The 9,074-nt window shown below is 47.4% G+C and overlaps 1 protein-coding gene across 6 annotated transcripts in view; it reads left to right on the plus strand.

Annotated features, from left to right (window-relative positions):
• LOC101016075 (putative oncomodulin-2) overlaps positions 1-5,001 on the plus strand; it is a 37,075-nt gene extending 32,074 nt beyond the window's left edge. For 3 of the 6 annotated variants that reach the window (XM_031665615.1, XM_031665614.1, XM_031665616.1), the window contains 3 exons: positions 780-912; positions 2,530-2,653; positions 4,709-5,001. In XM_031665615.1, the coding sequence (XP_031521475.1) occupies positions 780-912; positions 2,530-2,653; positions 4,709-4,771 (320 nt within the window). In that variant the 3' untranslated portion in view covers positions 4,772-5,001. The remainder of the gene's footprint in view (positions 1-779; positions 913-2,529; positions 2,654-4,708) is intronic. The other 3 variants (XM_031665618.1, XM_031665613.1, XM_031665617.1) reach the window with 3 other exon arrangements.
• Positions 5,002-9,074: the final 4,073 nt, after the last annotated feature.

Below are 9,074 nucleotides of genomic sequence, written 5' to 3' on the forward strand. Positions count from 1 at the left end.
TTATAGAGATCTGGGATCTGAGCACACAATTACACTTCTGTAAGACAAAAGAAACCTACAAAACATGAAAGCAAGAAATCACTGAAGGGCCAGGTGTGGTGCTCACGCCTGTAATCCCAGCACTTCCAGAGGCCAAGGCCAGTGGATCACTTGAGGTCAGGAGTTCAGGACCAATCTGGCCAGCATGGCAAAACCCTGTCTCTATCCAAAATACAAAAATGAGCTGGGCATGGGGGTGCACGCCTGTAATGCCAGCTACTCGGGAGGCTGAGGCAGGAGAATCACTTGAACTCAGGAGGCAGAGATTGTAGTGAGCCGAGATCATGCCACTGCACTCCAGCCTGGGTGACAGAGTGAGACTCTGTCTCAAAAAAAAAGAAAGAAAAAAAAAAAAAAGAGAAAGAAATCACCAAAGGCCGTTTAGCCTGTTGAAATCCAGTGATTGCATTTCCCCCTACCAATTAGACCAGGGATGTTGGGGGCTCGGCTACACAGCCTGTGAAGTGGGCCAGGGGGAGGGAGAGGCATAGAGGAGAGGAGGAGGGAAAAGGGAAATGGACAAAGCCAACTGGAGGAGGGAAGGCTGGGGCAGAGGGGACATGGGATGCCATCACAGAGCCATCAAGTCTTGGCTGTCCCAAAATCTTGGACCAGTTGAGCATCCCCGTAGCTCAGGGATATTGTTGAAGTATTTTTAATCATCTGTGTTTTCAGTACCTTGGCCCCAGTATAGAATGTGATCCAATGAGTGTCAGAATAACCCATTCTCTGTTCTTCAGACCCAGACACTTTTGAACCCCAAAAATTCTTCCAGACGTCAGGCCTCTCCAAGATGTCAGCCAGTCAGGTGAAGGACGTTTTCCGGTTCATAGACAACGACCAGAGCGGGTACCTGGATGAAGAGGAGCTTAAGTAAGCTTTGTCCTGAGTCTGTCTGGTACCCGGCACTGCTGGGTGGCCCTGGGGTGCAATGGGGGCCAGGATGCTGAGTATTTCTTCAATGGCCAGCCTCAGTGTTGGTCATTCAGCCAAGCATCATTAAAGCAAAGGATATGACTCAGTTGACCACACATCTACCCAGGCAAAGCCCTTAACACGGGCAGTGAAGACTGCAGGTGCAAAGATTCTTTTCTTTTTTTTTTTCTGAGACAGGATCTCGCTCTGTCACCCAGGCTGGAGTGCAGCGGGATGATCTCAGCTCCCTGCAGCCTCCGCCTTCCAAGTTCAAGTGATTCTCATGCCTCAGTCTCCCAAGTAGCTGGGATTACAGGTGCATGCCACCACGTCCAGCTAATTTTCGTATTTTGAGTAGAGATGGGGTTTCACCATGTTGCCCAGGCTAGTCTCAAACTCCTGGCTTCAAGTGATCCTCCTGCCTTGGCCTCCCAAAGTGCTGGGATTACAGGTGTAGGCCACCACACCCCGCCGCAAAGATTCTTTGCCGTAAGGGATGTCCTATGGCAAATGGACTTTAAAAAACTAAAACTTTGGCTAAACGTGGTGGCTCATGCCTGTAATTCCAGCTACTCAGAAGACTGAAGCACAAGAATCACTTGAAATCAGGAGGCAGAGGTTACAGTGAGCTGAGATCGTGCAGCTGCACTCCAGCCTGGGTGACAGAGAGAGACTCTGTCTCAAATAAATAAATAAATAAAAATTAAAAACACTAAAAGCTTAAAAATGGGCCAGGCACTGTGGCTCACACTTACAATTCCAGCCCTTTGGGAGGCTGAGGTGGGCGGATTACTTGAGTGAGCCCAGGAGTTCAAGACCAGTCTGGGCAACATGACAAAACCTTGTCTCTACAAAAAAATACAAATGTTGGCTGGGCGTGGTGGCTCAAGCCTGTAATCCCAGCACTTTGGGAGGCTGAGACGGGCGGATCATGAGGTCAGGAGATCGAGACCACCCTGGCGAACACGGTGAAACCCCGTCTCTACTAAAAAATACAAAAAAAAAAAAAAAAAAAAAAAAACCACTAGCCGGACGTGGTGGAGGGCGCCTGTAGTCCCAGCTACTCGGGAGGCTGAGGCAGGAGAATGGCGTAAGCCCAGGAGGTGGAGCTTGCAGTGAGCTGAGATCAGGCCACTGCACTCCAGCCTGGATAACAGAGCGAGACTCTGTCTCAAAAAACAAAACAAAACAAAACAAAAAAAAATGTTAGTGGGGCATGGTGGGGAGCACCTGTCGTCCCAGCTCCTTGGGAGGTTGAGGCAGAAGGATTCATTGAGCCCAGGAAGTTGAGGCTGCAGTGAGCCATGATGGTGTCACTGCCTTCCAGCCTGGGTGACGGAGCAAGACCCTGTCTCAAGAAAAACCCAAAAACCAAACCAAAACAAAAAAAAAACCCTTAAAAATGAAATGCCCACCATTGGTTTCTACAGCTTAAGGAAACCTCTGCTTGCTAAGACCTTGGCTAATTATTGCAAGTGCTGGAAACAGATGATTTACTTAAAGGAAAAACACAAGTGTAAACACAGAGATGCATGATCTTTCAGAAAATCCCCATGGATCTTTATTCTCCTGTAGGTTTTTCCTCCAGAAGTTTGAGAGTGGTGCCAGAGAACTGACCGAGTCAGAAACCAAGTCCTTGATGGCTGCTGCGGATAATGATGGAGATGGAAAAATTGGAGCAGAGGGTACGTCCGCGCCTGTACGTAGCATAAAACACTCTAGCTCAGGAAGCATCCGTGAGAGCTTGGGCTGTGAGATCCAACCAATGTGGCTTAAAATCTCCCTTTCTTAACCTTAACGAGCCTCAGTCTTCTCATCTGTAAAATGGGACTAAAGTAAGGATGCACATGATGTGTGTAAAAACCCTGGCATAATGCTCGGCAGGTGCTGTAGAAGCTGGTCACACTGGTCATTGTCTAGGAGCTGCAAAATATCCTTCACCTGACTAGAGGACTAGCTAGCCACCTGGCCAGTTATTTGCAAGATGCCGTAATGCACCCACATATAGCACAAGGAATTTCCACCAGTGGGGTTTGAACCCCTCAGAATAAGGGGAAGATTTACGTCTTCAGACCAGAGTCCACTGGCATGCGTAGGAAGGCCTCTTTGTTTTCAAGGGTTTAGACAAATATGTTTTATTGGACATTAGCCCGCCAAGTGGATAATATTAAACTGAGAACAAATAAGCCAACCTCATTTATTGCATCTTCCATAGGCAGAATCCTAGGTTTGAGCTTTAGCATACACTAGCACAGCTGTAGGACTATTTTCACTTGCTTTTGTCACGTTGCTAGCGCGCTTTTGAGCTACTTTGTGCCTGCCAACTCAGCAGAACGTATGGTGGTCCTTCTGGTGGTGCCAATTTGAAATTTAAAACTGCTATATTAGATGCTTATTTAAAAAAAAAAAAAAAAACCTGTTCAAAATTATACCACTATCACTTACTACACGGGAGTTAATGCAGATAGATAGCTCATAAAAACAGATTAGGTAAGGGGGGATTGACTTATTTAAACATAACCACGGGCTGGGCGTGGTGGCTCAAGCCTGTAATCCCAGCACCTTGGGAGGCCAAGGCGGGCAGATCCCCTGAAGTCAGGAGTTCAAGACCAGACTGAACAACATGGTGAAACTCCGTCTCTATTAAAAATATAAAAAATTAGCCGTGCGTGGTGGTGGGCGTCTGTAATCCTAGCTACTCGGGAGGCTGAGGCAGGAGAATCGCTTGAACCCAAGAGACGGAGGTTGCAGTGAGCCAAGATCATACCATTGCACTCCAGCCTGAGCAACAAGAGCGAAACTCTGTCTCAAAAAAAAAAAAAAAAGATAAACATAACCATGAAAGATTTCCAAATAAACAAAGCTTATCAATAAATATAAAGCAAATCCCCAGTTTTTTATATCAATCTGTAACGTCCATACCTTGTTATTATTATTATTATCCTTCTTTTAGTAACAGAAACTTTTGGAGGTAGGTTCACTGGAGGAGAGTCAGTTCAAAGTCCCACCCTATCAAATATATCCTAAAAATGCAATACCCAGCTACAGAATAGAGAAAGGAAACCTCCCCTTATTGTCTGAAATTGACCAGACGATAAGTTAAATGTTCACAGATGGCCACAATTATACTGAATTCATTCATTCATTCAAAATGAACGAATAGAAGTGATGGGCTTGACAAGTTCTAATTCAAAGGCCTCTATTGCAAAGCTGAAGATGTTTGTTAAATAAGATTATTCAGAGAAAGGGAACCCTGTGGACTCCCTCGAGATATAGTCATTGATACCCAGGTCTCCTCTCCTCTCCCCTCTCCTTTTTTTGAGATAGAGTCTGGCTCTGTCGTCCAGGCTGGAGTGCAATGGCACGATCTCAGCTCACTGCAACCTCCGTCTCCCGGGTTCAAGCGATTCTCCTGCCTTAGCCTCCCAAGCAGCTCGGATTACAGGCGTGCGCCACCACACCCAGCTAAGTTTTGTATTTTAGTAGAGACAGGGTTTCACCATTTTGGCCAGGATGGTTTCAATCTCATGACCCAATGATCCACCTGCCTCGGCCTCCCAAAGTGCTGGGATTACAGGCGTGAGCCACTGTACCCAGCCGGTTTTTCTTTCTTTTGTCCCCTCCAAGGGGGCCATGCCCATCATCTGACAATTTTCTTCACTTCCTTCCCTCTTTGGAATTCTCATTGGCCACGGCATGTCTGTAAAGAACCAAGCCACCTCCACTGACCCTGTTCTCACCTCTTCTGTTCTAGAATTCCAGGAAATGGTGCACTCTTAAAAGCCCCAGTGTCTGGAGAAAAGACAGAAAGGGATAATCACCTGGAAGGATTCCAAAGCCCTGGGAATGGGGAACCCCACATCCTACCCCTACCTAATTTGTTAATTTCCCGGAAACCTTCTGCAGTTTGCTCATCGTTTCAGCGAGGTCATGAGTCACTCACGACGTTCTTGGTGGTGGATGTGCCCTGACGACTTCTGTAAGCCCCCATCCCCCAACTGGCAATGCCTCTAAAAATCACCCAATAAAGACAGGCTTCTCATCATCTGCCGATGTGTGGGCGTGTTTTTTTCTCAGCACCACACTCAAGCAAGCTGGGACCAAGGGCTTTTCGTCAGATTTCTGGTCCCATCAAGCCTGAAGCGGGCCACGCTGGTGTTACGCTTGAGCAAACAAGGAAATCAGGTTTTGGAGGATTTTTTTGGTTGTTTCTTTAAAGTTACAAATAAATGCCATTGTCATGCTAGGATTTTTCTCAGCAAATCTTCTGACACTGAAATTAATAGAAAGGGATTTTAGCCAGCATAAAATCACTCTTTTTTTTTTTTTTTTGAGACGGAGTCTCACTCTGTCACCCAGGCTGGAGTGCAGTGGCTCAATCTTGGCTCACTTCAACCTCTGCCTTCCGAGTTCAAGCTGTTGTCCTGCCTCAGCCTCCCAAGTAGCTGGGATTACAGGTGCACACCACCACGCCCGGCTAATTTTTGTCTTTTTAGTAGAGATGGGGTTTCACCATGTTGGCCAGGCTGGTCTCAAACTCGTGACCTCAAGTGATCCGCCTACCTTGGCCTCCCAAAGTGCTGGGATTACAGGCGTGAGTCACTGCGCCCGGCCAATCACTCTTACCGGTGTGTTTTCTGCCATGTGTTAGTTAGAAAGCCACTTTGCTTTTAATTAAAACAAAACAGAACACGTGTCTGTAGCGGTCTGTAAAGCTCAGGAGAGACTTGCGTTTCCAGGTTAGTACAAACAGACCCATTTCCTCTTTATTATTTGTTTATTTATTTTGAGACAAGGTCCGGCTCTGTCGCCCAGGCTGTAGTGCAGTGGCATGATCTCAGCTCACTGCAACCTCTGCCTCCTGGACCCAAACCATCCTCCCACCTCTGCTTCCTGCGTAGCTGGGACTACAGGCATGCACCACCACACCCGGCTAACTTTGTTATTTTTGGTAGAGGTGAGGTCTTGCTATGTTGCTTAGGCTGATATCGAACTGCTGGGCTAAAGCCATCCTCCCACCTCAGCCTCCCAAAGTGTTGGGATAACAGGCCTGAGCCACCGCACCTGGCCTTACTTTTTATTGTTTATTTATTAGAGATGGTGGGGGAGGGTCTCACTATGTTGCTCAGGTTGGTTTGGAACTGCTGGTCTCAAGCCATCCTCCCACTTCAGCCTCCCAAATTGCTGGGATTGCAGGTGTGAGCCACCACAGACTCATTTTCAAGTCTTTTTTCTTCTTTGTTTTGAGACAGTCTCACTCTGTCACCCAGGCTGGAGTACGGTGGCATGATCTCGGCTCACTGCAACCTCTGCCTCCCAGGTTCAAGCGATTCTCCTGCCTCATCCTCCCGAGTAGCTGGGATTACAGGTGCCTGCCACCATGTGCGGCTAATTTTGTATTTTTAAAGACAGGGTTTCACCATATTGGCCAGGCTGGTCTCGAACTCCTGATCCCAGGTGATCCACCCGCCTAGGCCTCCCAAAGGATTCCAACCCAATCTTAGGCATGACCACCATACCTGGCCATCTTCTTCTTCTTCTTCGAGAAACAAGCTCTCAAAAAAAAAAAAAAAAAAAAAAAAAAAAGCTAGTGAGAGAGAGAGAGAAACAAGCTCTCAGAGAGGCTCACCTGCTCTCACCCATCCTTTGACAGCTCCCCCTTCTCTTTCTCAGCCACTGGTTTCCTGGCTCTAAGGCAATTCACCTGAGCCCAGTACACCTAGACTCGCCTTGGCATTTGAGGCTAGCCTCCGGGGTTCTGTTACAAGGGCTGTCATTAGGGCTGGGCAGTCTCAAGCCAGGAAATTCTCACCAGGCTGGTTTCCAGGTGGCACATGAAAGCTCTTCTCTCTGGCTAACCCTGCAAGTGGAGGACTCCTGGGAACAATTGGGGCATTTTCTGGAGAGCTGGTGTAAAAGCTCACACTTTTTACTAAACCCTCCACCTCACAAGAGGTCCGGGGCTCTTCCAGATTGCTTCTGGCACACTAACCAGCTTAGTGGTTTTTGAACTCTGTTTTCCGGAGGGTCATGTTAAATGTAGTTCCTCAAAGTATGGGGCACATACTAGTAGGGGGCCTCAGGATGACTTTAGGGGGACAGGGACAAACTTTTATTTATTTTTACAGTATCACTCTCAGCATAGTGACTTTTTGTTTTGTTTTGTTTTTTGAGTCAGAGTCTTGCTCTGTTGCCCAGGCTGGAGTGCAGTGGTTCACTGCAACCTTCGCCTCCTAGGTTCAAGCGATTCTGCTGCCTCAGTCTCCTGAGTAGCTGGGATTACAGGCATGCACCACCACGCCCAGCTAAGTTTTGTATTTTTAGTAGAGAAGGGGTTTCACCACGTTGGCCAGGTGGGTCTTGAACTTCTTTTTTTTTTTTTTTTTTGAGACGGAGTCTTGCTCTGTCGCCCAGGCTGGAGTGCAGTGGTGCCATCTCTGCTCACTGCAAGCTCCGCCTCCTGGGCTCACGCCATTCTCCTGCCTCAGCCTCCCGAGTAGCTGGGACCACAGGCGCCCGCCACCTCGCCCGGCTAGTTTTTTGTATTTTTTAGTAGAGACGGGGTTTCACCGTGTTCGCCAGGGTGGTCTCGATCTTCTGACCTCGTGATCCGCCCGTCTCGGCCTCCCAAAGTGCTGGGATTACAGGCTTGAGCCACCGCGCCTGGCCAGGTCTTGAACTTCTAACCTCAGGTGATCCGCCCACCTCGGCCTCCCACAGTGCTGGGATGACAGGCGTGAGCCACTGCACCTGGCTGAGCCTTGATTCTTAAAACAATCCACATTTTGCCTTCACCGCCACACCATACACTGGTATATTCTGATCTGCTATTTTCTTTTCACTGCACCAGCCATCCCCAGCTAAGGATTCTTTGTCTCATCAACAGTTCTAAATGGGTGATTCTGTCGTTCCATGGGGCTTCTGACCACCACAGACACCTCAAAGAAACAACGTGGATGATAACGCTTTTTAAATCACAGTTGTGAGTTTTTCATGGACCAAGAACTCTTACCCACTGCAGCTGCCAAGACAACCTCACCCTAATCTAGGTTAAGAGCATGGATTTCTCTCTCTCTCTCTTTTTTTTTTTTAATAGAGATGGCGGGCGGGGGGGGGGGGGTCTCACTATGTTGGCCAGGGTGGTCTTGAACTCCTGGCCTCAATCAGTCCTCCCACCTGGGCCTCTGAACATGCTGGGATTACAGGCATGAGCCATACGCCCGGCCTAATTTCTCTTATTTCTTTTCTGTCAATCAGGAGGGCACCTGAATAGGAAAAATGACTAAAGAGGGTTATATGGAGCCCCCAGGGGACACTGTGTCATTAAGTCTTACATAGCAAGACCCATCTCTACAAAAATAAACTAGTGCCCCAAGAGGTTTCCTCCTAGTCACAGGTGGAATTAAATGCTCCAAGAGCGTTCCCCAAATCCAAACAACACAATTAAAAACTGCTGTGAGTAAAGCCAAGCTCATTAGGATTGGATTAGGTCAAGACTATTAGGCCTGACTGTCTTAGGGAAAATGCTTAGATGTATATAAAGGGAGAAATAGCCAGAAATTTTCTTTTTCTTTTCTTTTTTTGAGTCAGAGTCTCGCTCTGTTGCCCAGACTGGAGTGCAGTGGTGTAATCTCAGCTCATGCAACCTCCACCTCCTGTGTTCAAGCAATTCTCTTGCCTCAGCTTCCCGAGAGCTGGGATTACAGGTGCACGCCACCACACCCAGCTAATTTTTGTATTTTTTGTAGACACAGGGTTTTGCTATGTTGGCCAGGCTGGTCTCAAACTCCTGGCCTCAATTGATCCACCTGCCTTAGCCTACCCAAAGCGCTGAGATTACAGGCGTGAACCACTGTGCCCAGCCGGATTTTCTATAGGTAGAATTTCAGTTGATTATTCATAAATTTTATTCTACTGTTTCAAAAGTACAATTCAAATGGACAATTATTTTTGTCCATTTCAAATAACAGTACACTACTTTTTCATTCTTCCAACCCGATCTTAGGGACTCATTTCAGAGTCTCTGTCAACAGCCAATAAGCAGCAATAATGAAGCACTGTCTCTAACACCCAAGAAGTGCCAGGTGGTACGCTTACATGAAACCTGATAATCTCGTCTT

Source organism: Papio anubis, chromosome 4 (assembly GCF_008728515.1).
Source record: "Papio anubis isolate 15944 chromosome 4, Panubis1.0, whole genome shotgun sequence".
Taxonomy (NCBI): domain Eukaryota; kingdom Metazoa; phylum Chordata; class Mammalia; order Primates; family Cercopithecidae; genus Papio; species Papio anubis.